The 19,142-nt window shown below is 36.5% G+C and overlaps 2 protein-coding genes across 2 annotated transcripts in view; both read left to right on the forward strand.

The window, feature by feature from the left end:
- Window positions 1-358: 358 nt before the first annotated feature.
- LOC139142602 (peroxiredoxin-2-like) lies at window positions 359-7,299 on the forward strand. Its single transcript, XM_070712596.1, has 6 exons — window positions 359-560; window positions 1,625-1,742; window positions 3,011-3,127; window positions 4,094-4,216; window positions 5,074-5,239; window positions 5,981-7,299. The coding sequence occupies exons 1-6, from the start codon at window positions 407-409 to the stop codon at window positions 6,038-6,040; spliced, it is 738 nt and encodes a 245-aa protein (XP_070568697.1). The 5' UTR covers window positions 359-406; the 3' UTR covers window positions 6,041-7,299.
- A 930-nt stretch (window positions 7,300-8,229) lies between these two features.
- Window positions 8,230-19,142, forward strand: part of LOC139142605 (E3 ubiquitin-protein ligase SHPRH-like) — a 54,044-nt gene continuing 43,131 nt past the window's right edge. The window contains exons 1-4 of the mRNA XM_070712599.1: window positions 8,230-8,425; window positions 14,567-15,421; window positions 15,824-16,033; window positions 16,466-16,544. Coding sequence (XP_070568700.1) covers window positions 14,596-15,421; window positions 15,824-16,033; window positions 16,466-16,544 — 1,115 coding nt within the window. The 5' untranslated portion in view covers window positions 8,230-8,425; window positions 14,567-14,595. The remainder of the gene's footprint in view (window positions 8,426-14,566; window positions 15,422-15,823; window positions 16,034-16,465; window positions 16,545-19,142) is intronic.

Genomic DNA, 19,142 nt, shown 5'->3' on the forward strand with positions numbered 1-19,142 from the left:
ATATTCCCAGCGAAGTAGCAAGCTCATTCACATACAGAGTAAAATTGTATGATCCGCAGGTTTTCTTACTTCAAATTTTGAAAAATTTGAGATTGGGGCGATAGATATTTACAATGTGCACTTTCAGTTTTCTGCTTACAAAACCTATCATAATAGTGGTTTATCTCAGTTGAGAACTCCAAATTGACATGTAAAGTTGAGAATATTTTTCACTTATGAATTATATGCATGGCCAAAATTTGACCGCTTATTTAAGCATTCCAATATTTTACATCAAAGTAATAAGTTTGGAGAAGTGTGACGAAACAGTGATGATGACCCCTTTTTGACCTTTGATGAACTTTTTCTGGTGTTATTCTTCAAGGAGCTAGGGGTATCAAAAAGGGTATACGTGTACGTTACCAAGATGGCGGCTTACAGTGTAGTACTTGCCCTCATTCTCAACTTTGCAGTGAACAGTCTTTCCCAGGAAACATGCCCAACTTTTGCAACACTGTATCCGTATCCGACTGGAATGGACAGACAGTCTGACCATGCCCTGCATTACAGCAAAGCATCAGGTGCGTGATCGGGGCATGACATGGCCGGACCGGTATTGATCTGGTCCGGCGGGGCGGGGTGGCCTTACCCGCACGGCAGTCCCAGCGGTACAGGTAGTCACTGGGCGCCGAACAGTAACCGTTATACCTTGATCAACAATTATCCGTCCTACTAGCCACAATGTGTGCATTCAGACACAAACATTTAATATTTGGCAGACTTTCCATCGAGTTAATTAGCAAATCGTTGCACTAGAGTCGTGAACTCGTCCGTCTGTTCCATGCACGTGACACGTACGAAAGAAACGAGATAAAAAAACACGATTGCAAAGTGACATGTTAACATGTTTCGTCTGGTTTATCTCAAACGACATCTGTCAACAATGCCAGTGAATTGAGCAGTACAGTTAGATGACTTATAAGAACAGGGTACCAAGATGTGTGAATTTTAATATATTTTGGTAAAAAATAAATAAATTTCAAAAATAGTCTTCTTTTTTCACATTAACAAAGCCATTCCGTGAATTACACAACAGATGTTAAAAAATGTACTTCCACATTATTATAGGAGGCTAAATTTACATGACACTAAACATTTCTATGGTACAGTGCTGTAAATCTGCCTGTACTGATATATATTCCTGATTGTAAAAGTTTGTACAAATGAGCGCAATTCATTGGCATGAAACTGCTAATTGTACATTCTCAATTCCATATTGTAAAGCTTTGTTAAGCTACATATTGTAAATTAATCAATGCGATTACTCGTGCATTAGAAATAATAAAATATACCTGACAGATAGACTTTGTTACTATTTACCCCTGCGTGAACTGGGAAATTTTCAAGCACCTGTGTCCACTAAGTCACAGTGGAAATTGCAAAAAAAAAATGAATATTTCTTTTTTTCTGAGAGTTTGAACTTTTGAATTCTCTATACAAATAACACTCTCAGTGTAGTATGTGGATTTTATTTATGAAATTTTCAGTTTAAATTTTGTGCTGTCATGTTTGAAGTAAAATTATAAATCAACAGATACAACTTCTCTGAAACCTTATATTTCTTCAATTCTCATTACATATACAGTATCCAAGCCAGCCCCGGACTGGAAGGGAGTTGCTGTTGTCAATGGTGAGATGAAGGAACTCAAACTTGCAGACTATGCAGGGAAATATGTTGTGATGCTGTTCTATCCACTGGACTTGTAAGTTTGCAATTTTAAGGACAAAAAAAAAGAAAAGAAAGAGCGTCATGTGTCATCCTTACATCTATCTAGACTGGCCACAAGGGGCTCATTTTTTATGTCGGTGTACAAAAGTTTAATTCAAAATGTATGCACAATTACAGACGTTAATGCACGGTCCCTCCACAAAACAAAATCTTCTTCTACAAAACTACAGGTCAGATAGCTTTGATATGTTGTGTGTAGGCCCCTAGGGATGTGCTTTTCAGATTTGTTCAAATTGTGCAGAAATATGCAAATTTGTATTTTTAAGGCAATTTTTGTCATCGTTGATCAAAAAATTTATTTTACAAAAACGGCTTGTCTGACAGCTTTGATATTTGGTATACAGTTTCATAGGGATGAGCAAAATGTGATATATTCAAATTATGATGAAATCTACAATTTTGTAATTTCGGGGCAATTTTTGCCATTTTTGGTCAAAATGTGTTTCTCAAAAAGTGCTAGTCTTATAGCTTTGATATTTGGTACACAGGTTCCTAGTGGTTATCTCATTTATGATGTATTGAAATAATGATCAAATCTGCAGTTTTGTATTTTGTGGCCAATTTTGCCATTTTTGGTCCGAAAATGTGTTTCTCAAAAATACTCTTCTGATAGCGTTGATGTTTGGATACAGGTTCCTACAGATGAACTAAATGTGATGTATTGATATTAAGGTTAAATCTGCACTTTTGTATTTTGGGGACAATTTTTGCCATTTTCAGTCAAAACAACTGTTTCTCAAAAACTGCTCGTCTGATAGTTATTTTTATTCCACAGTTAACCAAAGAGGGGGAATCGCGTAATCGGGCAGCCCAGATGAAATATACATGCTAGGATGATCGCCTCAGAGGCGGCTCAAATAAAAAAGGTTTTTTTTGTCATGTTGGAGCTGAAATTTACGGTTGGTTGGAGATGAGAAACACAGAAAATAAAAATGTCGCCCTAATGTAAATGGCTGCAGTCAGGAAGCCAGTGAAGCCTCAATATTTTTATTTTGTTCACCACACAACAGTCATGTTATTACAGCTCACTGATAAGTTTCAGTGCAGGGGCAAGGCAAATTGAGGTGTCACTGGTAAAGATCAAGCAAAACTAAAATCCAAAATAAGTGCCCACCCTAAAAATAATTGCCAATGGGCCTTTATGTGGATTGGCCTATTATCAGAAAACTCCAGTGTGATTAATGTTGCTGGTATAATTTCAGTTTTATGAATAATCTTTTTTTCTCTTTTTTCTTTCTGCAGTACCTTTGTGTGCCCAACTGAAATAATTGCCTTCAGCGATCATGTCGAGGCATTCAAAAAACTCAACACAGAGGTCATTGGTATATCCGTTGATTCACAGTTCACCCATCTGGCATGGTAAGCTAGAGCTACATGTACCATCCCGCAATTTTGTGGATTGGCTTGTCTTTCCCATTCATTTTATGGTACAAGGGTATCCTTTTTGACTTGGTCCTTCTCAATGTTTGTAAATTTGTTATAAAAGCAAACGTATATTATCTTGCTTATTTGGAAAATGCAACAGTGGAAGAACATTGGTACAAAAATTCAACCATAGTTCCTTCTAGTGTTCGTAAAATTACAAAAAATCAAAAAATAATACCTATCTTCTTCTGTTATCAGTAAATATTCTTTTTTGAAACTTATGCTGTACACTTCTGGCCACAATGCATCCGGACATTTTAAAATTACTGTCAATTTCTAACAGTGTTCTCCCCAGAGCAATTACAGAGTAGTAACAGCCACTGTTTAATTTTGGTAAACAATAGAAACTCATTACCATAACAATCACATTTATCGTTATGCAAATTGGCCATCACTCTACCAGAAAATCATTTTATTACAGCTCACTGATAAGTTTCAGTGCAGGGGCAATGCAAATTGAGATGTCACAATCGACACAGAACACTTGATTTATACTCAAACAAAAATTTTTTGTTCCGGTTATTTTAAAATCCAAAAAGATATAGAGATACCTGTTCATAATGAATGGCTATTGGCAGGATGACATCTCAAGTCAAAAAGAAATTGTTAGAGGTAGTTTGAGATTCAAGTTAATCGAGTAATGGGGTAACTTGTGTTCAAAAAAGTCAACCTACGAGGACTACGGCAATCTTTCAGAGTAGAAAAAGTCATTGCAGTGATAAAATCACAGAAAGTACTATTGAAGCAATTCCTAGAAAAAAATGTCAGCTGACTTTACCCTTTCACCCCCATTTCCCTGTCTAGAGGTCCAACTTTACCATAGAAAACAATGGGATTGTTTCAAACTATTGTGGTGAAAGGCACCCTTTAATATAGAGGATCTTTTTTGCTACTTAAAAGGATTAATACTCCTCGCAAGCAAGGTGGTTTGGGTGACATCAAGATTCCCCTCCTGTCGGATCTTACCCATCAGATATCCAAAGATTATGGTGTCCTGTTGGAAGACTTGGGGCATACACTGAGGTATGGGTGATTCCATTGCTATAATGGGTAGTTCTAGTCTCTTGGTTCCATCATGTGCATAGAATGCTATCCAGTAGAATCTGTTTAAATGGAGGGGTTTTCAGAAGACTGGGATTTTTATTTACTAGATAGTCTGTTTCTGAAGTATGCTATCTATACCGGTAATGTCTATTACATTCAGCATGTCGTACATGTAAATGCAAATTTGACAATGTGGTCTTTGCTTTGGGTTCTTTTTAGACAAATTCAGCTGTACTTTGTTCTAATAATTATTATGCGGGGAAAGATATACAAAACCTTTTCATAATGGGTTAAACATGGCTTTGTTTCATAGGGCACCTCATAAAAAGCTATGTCAAACATTTGGGTAAGCTTCACTACATGTACCATTCATATACTGCATGTGAACTACTGGACTACTGCACATGCATGGCATGTAGGGGGTAAAGGTACACTCAATCTATTTATGTTTATTTGTTTATTTTCTGATTCCAAAATTTACAGAAATTGTGGTTTAAAATACAGGTAGTGCTGGTTTGGTTAGTGTGTCCTCGTTCTCCAAATGTACAAATATTTGTGTATCAGTGACTTTGTGTATTTGTGACTGCCATTGTACCACAACATACACACATACAAATAACATTTGCCTCCCAACACACAAACACCGTGTATCAATGTAGGAATTTCAAGAAATTACTTTCTCTCAGCACTATACCAGTATGTGTTTGTAGAATTTTCTTGGACCTTCTTTAGTCAGTGGCACATGAATTTTGCTTTTAGGGCACACTTACATGATAAAAGAAAAATGTGAGGCTGTGTTTATAACTATTTTAAATGATTATTGTTTTCTGTTACAGAGGTTTGTTTATCATTGATGATAAGGGTGTCTTGCGACAGATCACAATGAATGACCTGCCTGTGGGTCGGTCTGTGGAGGAAACACTCCGTCTTGTGCAAGCTTTTCAGTATACAGACCAACATGGAGAAGTGTGTCCATGTGAATGGAAACCTGGAAGTGATACAGTAAGATTCTTTATTGGCAACCTCATAGTTTTGTTGAATACATTGTCCAGAATGCAAGAGTGTACGAATTCATTATCCTGGATGGTCGTAGCAAAAAAAATTTATCTGTCACACATTTTCAAATGATTCTTCCAGTCACATTGCAGAGTTGGACGTAAGCCAATCAGTGGGTTTCAACCAAAACTATAGCAAGATGAGGATATCCGATTTGAACTTTTGGGGATGGAAGAAAAAGTAATTACTGATCGGGTGATTTTATGTGACCAGCCTGTTTAATCTATGCATGCCAATGCAACCTTTGAACCAAGCTTTGCAAATTGACATATGACATTGCATTGAGGTGTGTTCTTGAGTGCTTGTAAGAAAGCAAAATCTGTAGAAGAATTTGAGTCAGGCCAGATTGAACATATTTTGTCGTTGCTGATTTATTTTGACCATCTATGACAATTTTCTAATTAACACTTTGAGAGCCAAAGTCAATTTTCGTCACATTTATAAAATATATCTCAATCAATTCTGTTCAGGTTTTTGCCAAAATTTTGACTAAAAAAGTGTATTCAATAAAATGTAATGTCCATTTGACCAAAAATTTTCAAAAAAATTTAAAAAATTCATAAAAATAGTAAAATGTTGCACTAAAATTTTGGCGGGAAGAATTACAGCACTCAAAGGGTTAATATATTTAAAACAAAGAACATATAATTGCATTGAGTCAATGTCTTGTTTCTTCTCTATTTTCAGATCATTCCAGATCCTGAAAAGAAAAAGGAATATTTTGAAAAACATGGTGGAGACTTGTAACCTACAATTTTGAACAGCACATGAATTGAATTTTTATTTTTCACAAAAGTAGAAAAAAAAAGAGTACCGAGATCTTACTTCAACAAAGATAGCAAATGTCTTCATAGGTTTCTAATGATGTGCCAACATGCCGATTATGCATTTAGGGAGTACAATGAAAACCAGCAGTTTCTGTTTAAGTTACTGTGTTTGATCTTCTACATCAAACACATTTTGAAACCAGTTTTGTTTTTGTTCAGAAGAAAGCTTCATAGCACTGTTTGGTTTCATGTCATAGTATGGCGACTGTCATTCTTTAGCTTGGGAAGCTTCTGTGAGTATTTCAGAGGACTGCGAAAAGTGGTAATTTCAATGGTTAGAAACTTGAGGAGACTGCCGGCAAAACTCACAATGATTGTGAAAACCATAGACCATGGAAGACTCCAAATTAGCAGCTTTTGAACAGAAACTTGTTGATTTTCACAGTTCTCTTTCTTTCTTTTAAATTGTCCTTTGACTGTCCTTCTCACTGCACTAGAAATAATTCATCTCTGGAACTGCACATACTGCTGTGAATGTTCCACAGAACATAATCAAACAAAGGAAACAACCAATGATCATGGTATTTTTCATGTTTATCATCAGAGATCTTTTCTGTTCAGTGCCTTGTACATGTTCAAGACTGAGCAATGTATATTTTGGGTAAAGATTTTACAATATAAAAGGTTTGTTGTTGAAGACTCCACAATAGACATGGTGATGACCAGACTCATGAAAGGGTTTGTTTTAGGCTTGCACTATGCTTTAGAGACTCATAAACAGTTGTGGATAAAAAAATCCGTTGATCAATATAGCATCATCTGCAATCATTCTATGTACAATAGCGTCTAAGGTGCTCTTCACCCTTTCATCCAAGGAAGAAAGAAACCGTCAGAAGTTGTAATAAAATTTGTGTAACTGGGGAGTTTACGTGTTTCTGTTGACCTGTTGAGCAGTTGCTCAAGTTGCAATTCTTGTCATGTTCATGAATGAAGTTTGACATCCACTTTTCATTGTTATGGTTTAGCTGCCACTTGTTGCAGTGCAGGGACTAAGAATCATAACAACTTATATGTGAATTCACTCTCAAATGTTACCTTACAATGAAGCATTTTGAAACATGTAGTTTTGACACAAAAATTGTATGAAAATTACAAAATATTAGAATTTTTACAGCGCCTGTTACTTTGTCATCACGTTGTTGTCTGGTCTCTGATCAATAAAACATCTTTACAAAAGAAGCCTCCAAATCTGATTATTTCAGTAAGGGATGGCCCATCTGATTTCAGGGGGTGGGAGCTGGAGGAATTTTGAAGAAAAATTGTTTGCCATTACCACTTCCTGAAGCCCCCTCCCCCGAAATGAAATGGTCCACCCCTAAGCTTTAGCCCCTGACTACCATTGCCAATGTTATCCAGTATACCGTGAATATATACAATCTCACCAGAATTTTCCAGCACTCATATTTTTTAGTACTTCAATATAATTCCAGAAATTTCCAGCAGTGAAGGTCGTCCAGGGGTTAAAAATTGGGTACATCATTTCATAATGTATAGTCTGTCCTATTAGTATTTTGTACATGGTCACTTATTGTATAGTTACGTTTATCATTGGTATCATGTGATTTCAGCAAATAAGATCATGTAGCAAGTTTAATTTTCATGATTTTGTCATAAACCTTCCCTGAAAGACAAGTCCATATTTTGATTTGTGCAGTTTGAAAATGATAAAATGTGCTGATGACTTTGGAGAGTTTGCATTACAATAAGTCAACCTACAGCAAAGAAGTTGGCAATCAAAACCACTTGGTTTCATCTCCACAACTTGGAAAGGTTGAAGCTTTTAAGCTGACCATTTACCAGAATCAAGATTCATAACATAGCCCTTGTTTCAATTTTATTGTCTGTATTGTGAGTTTGAATCAGGTAGAACAATGACTGAATATCTGCCTATGGTAGGTTAAGGTTTTGTTGGTGGCCATCTGAACCCTAGTTTGGCAATAATTGTTGAATAAAAACCCGAATTCTTGTGTGCAAGGGAAAATAGGAACGGTGGACATGTCTATTACACAAAATGCTACAACAACAGGGACAATGATTTTTGTGAAGTGAACGTTGGTGTCGCTGTTCGCGACGCGAGTCCGGTGTTTGAGAAAACTAGGCACCACTGCACCAACACACTTTGACCTATGTTGTACTTCCGGTTTATTTGTTGTTACCGCAAGAGACCAGACTAGATACGGGAAATCTGCGGTGTGCGTTGTAGTCATTTTGCTTAGCTTTGCAGTTTTATCGTGTGTCCGTCGTTAAAACACTACGATCGATATTTTGACAACAGTCTGACGCCTACCTACCCGTCTAATCAAAGGTGAGTAGCTAGTGAAGTAGTGACAGTGTAGGTGCGCTGCACGCGATCGTGATCACAGCCCTTGAGCTGAAACACTCATAGGCGGCCCATACATATTGATAAGCATATTATTGAGTTTTTCTCACTTTTCTCTGTCACTGTCAGCCCCTCTCCTTTTCTTCATGCTCTGACTGATCGTAGTAAATAAAATAAATGACTATATAGCCTAACCTATAGCCTCTTGACTCTTTATTCATTTTACACTCCATTACAAGGACGTATATCTCTCATACACACATGCTGTAATTAATTAGTCAACACAACTAATTATGGTAATCCGTGGACTTATCAGAGGTTGGTCAACATCGGAAAGATAGTGATGTTAATGAAATAGTTTAGTAACCATTCCTATCTTTCGCGATGTTGACCAACCTGTAAAATCCCTGATAAGTCCACGGATTAGCATAATTAGTTGTGTTGACTAATTAATTACAGCATGTGTGTATAAGAGATATACGTCCTTGTAATGGAGTGTAAAATAAATAAAGAGTTACAGAGGCTAGGTTATGTTATATAAACCATTTATTTTATTTATTCCGATCATTCAGAGCATGAAGAAAGAAGAGAAATGATAGAGAAAACACTGAAAAACTCATTAGTACTTATTGGGTCGCCTGTGAGCTGATCGAGCGGTCCGCGTCGCGTCTTCTACCTCACCGCAAGCGGCTACAGCCACACTGCTGACACGTCGCGGCCTCGGGTATTCAGGCGTTCATGACAGTTGATACCTGCCTTGCATAAACCATTGAAATGCTATAGAACCCGTAGGCATTGCAAGTAAACCGTCACTGATACAACCAGAGCAGTTGTTACATCGGTGATGGTTTGCTTACATCATACCTAGCCCTGCGTACAGGTCTGTGTGTTCCCGGCGTGATACGGCCTCCACCATATGAAGCAAAACGTCGGGAACACACAGACCTGTACGCAGGGCTAACATCATACCGAGCTCCATGCTTGTATGGAGTCGAATGCCTGTGACAACACCCACCCTGTGCGCTTGAGACTAGTTTTCGTGAATTTTGTCTTCTTTTATAAATGTTATAGAAGCTTTTTCGGCCAAGGCCAAAAATCTTACTTTACCGCTTTATTACGTTACCTAAATTGCAAAATTTTATAGTCCCCCGTGACCGTCAATCACGGACACATTCCCCATTTTTAGTCACATTTGGTTATATGGTTATACCAATGTGAGTTTATCGTATAAGCTGAAGTCGATGGCGTCTGTATGTATGTGTATGTATGTATCACTGTATGTATGTGTGTATGTATGTATGTATGTATGTATGTATGTATGTACAGTATGTCCGTCAACATCAAAAACACGCAAACGCAGGACGTTTCAGCTTGGTATTTGGTGTGTGGATGCATCCTGGGCTATAGATAGAATTTTGTTCAAATGAAGTCTGCATTGCCAAAACTATGCAAATGAGCTTACAAAATGTGAAAATGGTCAAGAATTAATATCTCGAGAACCGCTGTTTTGATTGCTTTGAAAATTTATGTGCAAGTACATCAGGTGAACCTTATACAGTTTTATGAATATTGTGAAGATATCCTTAATTTTGTATTCTTACTGAATTTTTTTGGTGATTTTTCTCATTTTCAGTGAAAATTCTTCTTCTCTGAAACCGCCAGCTCAATCACTCTCAAATTTGGGTTGGATCTTTGCAAGGATGTTACGCTTCTAATTTGTTGAAATTATGACAAAATTGGGAAAATTACTATTTTAGAGCAATTTTGTCATTTTTGGTCAAAAAATCTTAAACAGTATTTTCTTTTTAAAACTCCTGGACAGACAGCTTTTATATTTGATACACAGACGTACAGAGATGACAATTGTTAGATATGTGGAAATTGTCCTGAAATATACAAATTTGTATTTTGAAGACAATATTGTCATTTTTGGTCAAGAAAACTTGTTCTCAAAATTACTTGTTTGATAGCTTTGTAATTTGGTATAAGTCCCGAGGGATGTTATTAGATAAATTTTCTGCTCAAAGTGTTGGGAAACCCCCAAATTTGTATATTTTAGGTAATTTTCTCAGTTTGTGACCTTAAATGACCTACACCAACCCAGGATATGTTGTGAGACAGTTTTGAAGGCTGTGAACATAATTTTGTCATATTTGGTATCAATTTGTAGGAAAATTTGATCCAGAAAACAAAGCTGCGGTGAATTTTTAATTTCGGACCAATTTTTGCAACTTTTCTATGTAAGACATACAAGAACTGATGAGAAATTTGGATCCAGGATAATTCCAGATGTTGTAATCACCGCCCACAGTGGAAGGCATTTCACCATCTGTAACTAACTTAAGTGCTGTTTACATTAGAATGATAACACTCACATTGTATTTACAACCACAAGGTTGTAAATACCAAGGAATGGAACATTTGATATTCAGGAGGGGTAGGATCTAGAAGATTGATGAGGTAGCATTACTTTTTTACCAGATCCCTTGTACATTTTTTTACCCACTCCCACCTTTTCTTTTTATCAAACCTTCTCTGTCTATTTTTTGTTGTTGACATTTGCTTATGTATTTAGGATCTGCTTGTCCCATTACTATAGAAGTTGATATGCATGTTCCTAAAGATGACCTCCAGTACCTAAGTTGGAGACCTTATTTGCTTTTGTCATTCTTGTTTTTCCTGGTTTAATATTTCTCGAATGGACCAATGCAAACCGAATGTGAGCACATAGTGTCCTTGACGGAATTTTTTTTAAGTAGAGGGTGACATTCCCCCTTGTGAGAAAGACCCTGGGAAAACACAGCATGACAATGGGAACTTGTGAGAGATTGTTGTGAACTTGAAGTTTATCATGTATTGGACCTTCTTTCAAGTGAATTTTATCCAGTAGTTGTGTCTTGTGACCTCTTTGGACAGTTACCATCAATTGGACAGAAGTTGACTTATTCATAGAATAAAATGCTGCTATTGTGGAGCTTTGGCATGAATACTACCAGTAAGGGCTGATGTAGCTGTAGCTAGAGTTCAGAACCCAGAAAATTATATATGTGTCAGAGTTAACTGAAAATAACCAGTAATGATCAGTAAATTCTCAGCTTGAATGATCAAGATATTTTTCCAGAAGATTTTTTGTCACAGTCTGGACTTCCAAGATTTTATTCATAACGCTGAGGAATAAACAAAAAAATGTGATCACTAATTTGCTAATGATGTTTTCTTCTTGTCAGCTCATTTTCTCTGAATTAATTATTCTGATTGCTTTGAACCCTGATTTACATGTACCTAGAGGCAGCCTTAGTTGAATATCTTCAAATTTTGGTGAAATTTTCATATTTGTATGTTTGGGGCACTTTTTCCTACTTTTGGTCAAAAATCATTTTCTCTGAAATCGCTCATCCAATTGCTTTGGAACTTGGTGTGCATGATTCTAGGGTTGGCCTCTGTCAGATTTGTTCAAATTGTAGTGAAATTTCTATATTTGTATTTTTTGGGCAATTGTTCCCATTTTACCCCCCCATTTGCCATACATATATGGCAATTGGGAGGTTATATGGTTGGAAAAAGTCTGTATGTGAGATGTCTGTCTGTATGTATGTATGTATGTATGTATGGATGTCTGTCCGTCCAACGCAAAAACTCCGAAAGTGCTGCACGTATTAAGCTGATTTTTGGTGTAGTGATCCATATATGGTGTAGATGTGCGTTGTTAAAATGAACGTTTTAGTCTCATAATATGCAAATGAGGTAGAAAAAATGGCGAAAATGGTCAAAAATCAATAACTCAGGAACTACTCATCTGATCATTGTCATATTTGGGTTTTAGGTACCTTAGGCCCAACTCATTTCAACATTGATGTCAATATTTGATGCTTTCTATTTTTAATTAATTTTTTTTCTTTCTTTTTTGCCATTTTAGTAAAAAATCTTTTTCTCTTAAACCAATGGTCGGATCGCTTTAAAATTTGGCGTGCAGGTGCCTTGTGATAACTCAAAATAGAATGCATCAAAATAATGGCAAAATTTGCATATTTGTATTTTTGGGCAATTTTTGCCATTTTTGGTTAAAAAAATCTTCTTTGAAACTGTGTATGCCATTACTTTCTAATTGGGTGTGCAGGTTCCTAGGAGTGACCTGAAGATGACTCTGTGAACTCAAGCTGAAATTTGCAAATTTTGTGGTACTTTTTGTCATGCTTTCAAATTTGGTACACAGGTGAAATGTAGTAGGTCATTCATTCAAAGTCAAGTACTGCCTGTGTGAATGAGCAGATTATGATTGTACTGTTCCAGGCTGAGGTGCTATTTATAGGAATGATGCAATGTTAGATGGTAATCGATGTTTTAACTGAATTTGACTTACATTGTATGTAACTCTTGTACTGTATAAACCCTATCAATTCACCCAGAAAAAATATTAATATGATTTTAAATAAATTAATTAGGAAATCATCAAAGCCAAAATAATTTTAGTGTAGAATTATTAGAAAGTTCAACTATTTTGACAGTTCGTAGTGAAATGCTTACCATCTTGGAGGATTAAAACATGTAAAGGCAACTTTCCTGAATCCCAACTTTGACATATTCTGAACCGTCATATATTGTGTTCTGTATGTTATCTAAAAGAAATTGCTCATAATAGTTTGTCATGATAGGTTGGTCAAATAAATAGAGATAGAGAAAGTTCCAATTTCCATTTATGGTTGACTTGGTAAGGATAAAATAAAATTACTTTTTGAGGAAAAAAATAGAGTGGTCAATTAAAAGAGTGGTAAAGTGATAGGGTTTTTATGGTAAAGCTGGGCTGTAAGATTCCTCGTGTGCTATTTATAGCAATTATGCAATCTGTGTAAACAGTGCAATGAAAGTGTTACATGATTCCTTATAATGCTTTTGATGACCTTGAACTTTTTAAGTTGCAAACATTTGTCTCTTCTGTGTGCTTTCTCTGAGTACCTACAGGCTCAACTTATTCAACAGAACTTACTTGCAATGTTAATTTGAAAGTTAAAATGTGCTTGGTTAATAGGATGAAAATACTGATAAAGATAACCAGCTGAAGATTCTTTATAACCTGACAGATATGCTGTTTTTTATGACATAAATCTTGATAAGCAAGTCTTGTTTTAGAATGTAATTAATCTCATTTATATTATTATAAGCAGCAGTATCAAGTTGAACAAGCTGATATTGACAAGTTGGTCGGCTGTTGGAGGTTAAAAGCTGTAAAAATAAATGTATGCATGTCTGTCTGTCTGCATGTATGTATGTATGTAAGGTAGCATGTGCGGATGTATGTCCGTCCACATTAAAAACTCCTAAATCGCAGCACCTACCATCTTAGTATTTGGTGGACAGGTGCACCCAGGGGTGGAGATGTGAATTTGTTGAAATAAACATATCAAAGTCAAAAATATGCAAATGAAGGGGAAGAAAGGAAAAATCCTGCAAATTGCTAAAACTCTGTAACCACTGGTCAGATTTGGTGGAAACTTGGTATGCAGGCTCTTTATAGTGACTTAAGGTACATTTCTTCAAATTGTGGTGAAATTTTGAAATATTTTTATTTTTGTTTTTGTCAAAAAATCTTCTTTTCTGAAAGCGCTCATCCCATTGCCTCGAAAACTTGTATGTATGATCCTAGGGTTGGCCTTTGTCAGATTTGTTCAAATTGTGGTGAAATTTCATATTTGTATTTTTGGGGTAATTTTTCCCATTTTTTGTCAAAAAATCATTTTCTCCCAAACTATTTGTTGGATTGCTGTAAAACATGATAGTCTTGATCCTAGGGTTGTTTTCTGTCAGATGTGTAAAAGTCATGAGATGGAGCATTCATATTGCTTGGGTATAAGATTAATTGGTACTTGCAATTGAATTTCTTAGTCAACCTGTAAGAATGCAATGTCATGTGTGTACCAGTACTTAGTATTTCTGTAAAATGGGAGGACAGTGTCATTGACACTATTTTTTGGTCAAAAAATCATTTCCTCTGAAATCACTCATCCGATTGCTTTGAAAGTCGGTATGCATGTATCCAGGGATATACTCACTCTGGCCTGCTATTCCCCATCTAACCAAATGTGAGCCCATTCATGATTGTCATTGACGCTATGTTTTCTTGATTTACAGTCAATGCCAGAAATAGCGATACTACAAATATGCCAAGAAAGCGAAAAGGAGTTCCACAAAAAGTGGATGAAGACAAGAGACAGTGTCTGTCTTGGAATATGTATGATGATTTTAATGTGAATAACAATGATACACAAAATGGAGAAATTTCACAACAGAGTACAAGTCAAGAAGAAATTGGCCCCCGGCCTATGGTAGTGGATACATCATTGGTTGAAACAGTGGAAAACTCAATCCACACAGCAGAAAATAGCCAATCAAAAGGTCCCATACTTAATCTGGAGAATGCCATCAGCCAATTAGAATACAACAAAATATGGGATGCTGCAGACTACAGCATTAATGTCCACAATACTCTGAAAGTGAAACAAGGAGAGTGGACTGGCAAACTAGGGGAGTTTCACGTCAAACTTGGCCCGTTTTTGTCTGAAGAAGAACCAGAAAAGAAGTGGACAGCACCAAAACATTTACCAGATGATGACAAATTTTCACTCTTCATAAACAATGACAAAAATCTACATTATTTAATATATGATTGCCATAGCAACAACAATGAGAATTTGAATAATGCCGTATCCAATGATATTTACAGCTGCTTTAGAATGCAAGTGGAAATTCCAAAGTCGAGATATCTTGATGATATAGAGTATTTGCATCGATATGCGTCAGGGAGATTGCTCAGGGTTGTGAAAAGTCAGTATAATCAAGCCGAGTCAGAGGTTACATTTGATATCTATATTCTGAAGTCATTTCTCAGCAAATTGAAATTTCAGTGCCAGCCGGGTAACTCAGGGAAACTACAATATCATCACTTACAAGGGCTTATGGAATGGTTCTACCGAGTGCCTGTTTATGGTAAGTACCTTTTTCCAACCCAAGCACCAGATCTGTGTAAATCATAAATTCAAACCTCATTCTAGAAGGAAACATGTCGCTGTGTTTGTGATTATTTGAAGAAGGATTTGGATTACATAGGGGCATTCATGCTATATCTAGCATCCTGAGAAAACACTGGGTATGATTATAAATTAGCTGAGTGACTGTGACCTTGGATGAACTTTGTGACCTTGGGTAAACTTAGTGTGTATCATGTGACCTGAAATAGACTGTTTAACGTGCTAAAAACTAATCAGCCCACAGCTGCCTTTTGTTTGCTTAGATTAAATGTCTAACAGTAATGGATACCACTTGCAGCTGAAATTAAGTTAGTTTAGAACTAATTTCAATCAATTCAACTGTTGCTTTGTGCTATTGCAGCTCTGGAAGATGGTAGAAAAGGGCCTCTGCAAGATATTAATGTGTTGTTTGATAATGTTCGTGATCATCATGCAAATGAGACCAGACTACAAGGTGTAGATCCTCAACACCCTAGCTTGTTGCCGAAATTGAGACCGTACCAGAGTCATGGTGTGTTGTGGATGCTGGAAAGAGAGCATCATGGGAAAGATGATACAGCAGGTGAATCAGGTAAGAGATGGAGTAATAGTAACAGTGCAAAAAGAAGATATAGTTCAAAGTTGAACTGAGACAAACGTGTTACTGATGTAATAGCAAGGTTTTCTTTCAAAAGGAGATATGACGTGTGTCTTTGTTGAGTCCTATATAATTTGAACATTTGATTGTAGGAAAAAATTTGGTATCTGAAAGGTGAAATACGATCCAATTGTAAGTTGCCTTTCTTACTGAAGTTAGGACTCAGATACTGGCGATATGATGTATTCCATATGTATTACAAGGAGTAGATTCTCTTTCTCCTTGTATTGGAAGGTTTTAACCCTTTCACCACCATGGTTTGTCCCAAATCCATTGTTTTCTATGGTAAAGTTGGACCTGTATACAGGGAACTGGGGGTGAAAGGGTTAACTTACCACTAATAATTGTGTACTCTGCTGATTACAGGGCAAGAAATCCACCCTCTGTGGAGAGAAATTCAAACCAGAGATGACAAGATATTATACTTCAACATTTACAGTGGGGAGTAAGTGTGTTATTTAAGCAATAAACCACCCCAGCAATGAGTGTACCTCAAGATTTTTACCGGTTCACTGCATATATGCACTCGCTATCACTCCTGCAAAAATTCAGAGAATTTCAAAACTGAGTGGTTTACCCATTGCTGAGGTGATTTATTGCTATTAAATCATGACTATGTTGAAATTCTGGCGTGAAACATCAAAAAACATTGAAATTTTCTCCAGCTGAGAGCTCACAAATGTCCCAGCCATGCTATACTACAAATATAGCGTAGTTATCTTGACCAATCTGATTGCTATATTTTTGTGCTATCAATATACTAGTATGATATAAATATCCTTAGTGACTAGCAGCTTTCTAGTCATCAGCACATGTAATGCACATGTATACAGTAGTGCTTGTATCCTTTCATTGTTTATCAGTATATATGTCAGTCTGTCTGTATTTGTTTGTGTGTGAATGAGTATGTCTGAATTGCTATGTATCACACTGTTAATTGATTGATATTGTCAAAAAATGGTAGCGCTGAAAACTGCCTTTCAACATGTATATACACTCCTGATGCTTTATTTCTATATTTTTTAGTCCCCACGGACACCGTCCGGGGGGACTTATAGGTTTGGTCATGTCCGTGCGTGCGTGCGTGCGTGCATGCGTGCGTGCGTGCGTCCGTTCACGCAGATATCTCAGAGATGCAAGAAGCGATTTCATTCAAACTTGGTACAAGGATTACTTCATATGTCATACAGATGCACATCATTTGTTTTGTGATACGATCCAATATGGCCGCCAGGCGGCCATTTTATTACGATTTTTTCATGTACAGAGCCATAACTCAGGCATGTCTCAACCGATTTTATTCAAAGTTGGTACAAGGACATTGACCAATGTCATAGATATGCACGTCAATTTGTTTTGTGATACGATCCAATATGGCCACCAGGCGGCCATTTTATTATGATTTTTTAGCTCCCATAGCCATATGTATATATGGCAATGGAAGCTATTCTTATAGGCTAGGGAAATGTCTGTATGTCTGTATGTCTGTATGTCTGTCCGTCAACATCAAAAACTCCAAAACCGCTGCACATTTCATCTTGATATTTGGTGTGTACATGGATGATGGGCTGTAGATGAGATTTTGTTCAAATGAAGTTGTCATTGCCAAAAATATGCAAATTAAGTGAAAAAATGTAAAAACAGTCAAAATTGAAAAAACTTAATAACCACTGAGCAGATTACATGAAAAATTAGCATGTAAGTACTTTGGGCTGACATGAAATGATTGTGCACATCTTGGGTCAGTATCTTGGACTTGCTATTTTTCATGAATTTTTTTGTAATTTTTCTCCATTTTTGGTCAAAAAGTCTCCTCTCTGAAACCACAAGTCCGATTGATTTGAAACTTGGTATGGAAGTGCATAGGAGTGACCTTTCCGAAATTTGGGCAAATCATGGTGAATTTTTAGTTTACACGTCCATAGACTCCCATGTATAAGGCAGATCTCCATAGACTGCCATGTATAAGGCCACGAAAAATAAAAATTTAGTTTCTCATCGTATTCATATTGCAAAAAGGATACAGTGACACAATTTTTAGTCCCCAGGGATGAAGTCCAGTGGGCTTATAGATTGGGGCATATCCGTCTGTTCGTCCATCCGTGAGTCCATCTGTTCACGCAGATATCTCAGATATTTTGACAAAATATCATGTGACCTTGGTGACCTTTGATCTCAAATATACATATTTGTCCATAACTCAGTAACCACAAGTGCTACCACCCTTCTTCATATATGGTATGATGGGACACCTTATGACGCCACATATTGTACCTCATTAATTATGTGCATATCTAATTTTGAGCGAGCCAATAGAGCTAGAGGTCTGATTTTTGGTATATAGGGATAACTTAGCAATACAATTTTTTTGACAAAGTGTCACGTGACCTCGGTGACCTTTGACCTCAAATATACATATTTGTCCATAACTCAGTAACCACAATTGCTACACCCTTCATGTATGGTATGATGGGACACCTTATGACGCACATATTGTACCTCATTAATTATGTGCATATCTAATTTTGAGCGAGCCAATAGAGCTAGAGGTCTGATTTTTGGTATATAGGGATAACTTAGCAATACAATTTTTTGACAAAATGTCACGTGACCTCGGTGACCTTTGACCTCAAATATACATATTTGTCAATAACTCAGTAACCACAAGTGCTACAGCCTTCATTTATGGTATGATTGGACACCTTATGACACCACATACTGTACCTCAATAATTATGCACATATCTCATTCTGAGCAAGCTAATAGAGCTGGATGTCTGATTTTTGGTATAGGAGAGAAATTTTTTGACCAAATGTCATGTGACCTCGATGACCTTTTACCTAAAATATATGTTTATGTCAATAAATAAGTAACCACAAGTGCTATGTCCTTTGTATTTAGTAGGATTGGAGACCTTATGACAACACACGCTTTACCTCATTCATTATGTACGCATCTAATTCTGGGCAAGCGAATAGAGCTAGAGATCTGATTTTTTTGCATATAGGGATTAATTAGCAATATAATTTTTTTTTTCAAAATG

The sequence above is a fragment of the Ptychodera flava genome, chromosome 10 (assembly GCF_041260155.1).
Source record: "Ptychodera flava strain L36383 chromosome 10, AS_Pfla_20210202, whole genome shotgun sequence".
In the NCBI taxonomy this organism is placed as follows: Eukaryota; Metazoa; Hemichordata; class Enteropneusta; family Ptychoderidae; genus Ptychodera; species Ptychodera flava.

Excerpts from the sequence above, each read along its gene's own strand:
- LOC139142602 (XM_070712596.1), top strand. The coding sequence starts at position 407 with ATGGCGGCTTACAGTGTAGTACTTGCCCTCATTCTCAACTTTGCAGTG. Across the intron at positions 3,128-4,093 it reads CAGTTCACCCATCTGGCATG|GATTAATACTCCTCGCAAGC; the intron begins GTAAGCTAGAGC and ends GCTACTTAAAAG. Across the intron at positions 5,240-5,980 it reads GGAAACCTGGAAGTGATACA|ATCATTCCAGATCCTGAAAA; the intron begins GTAAGATTCTTT and ends CTCTATTTTCAG.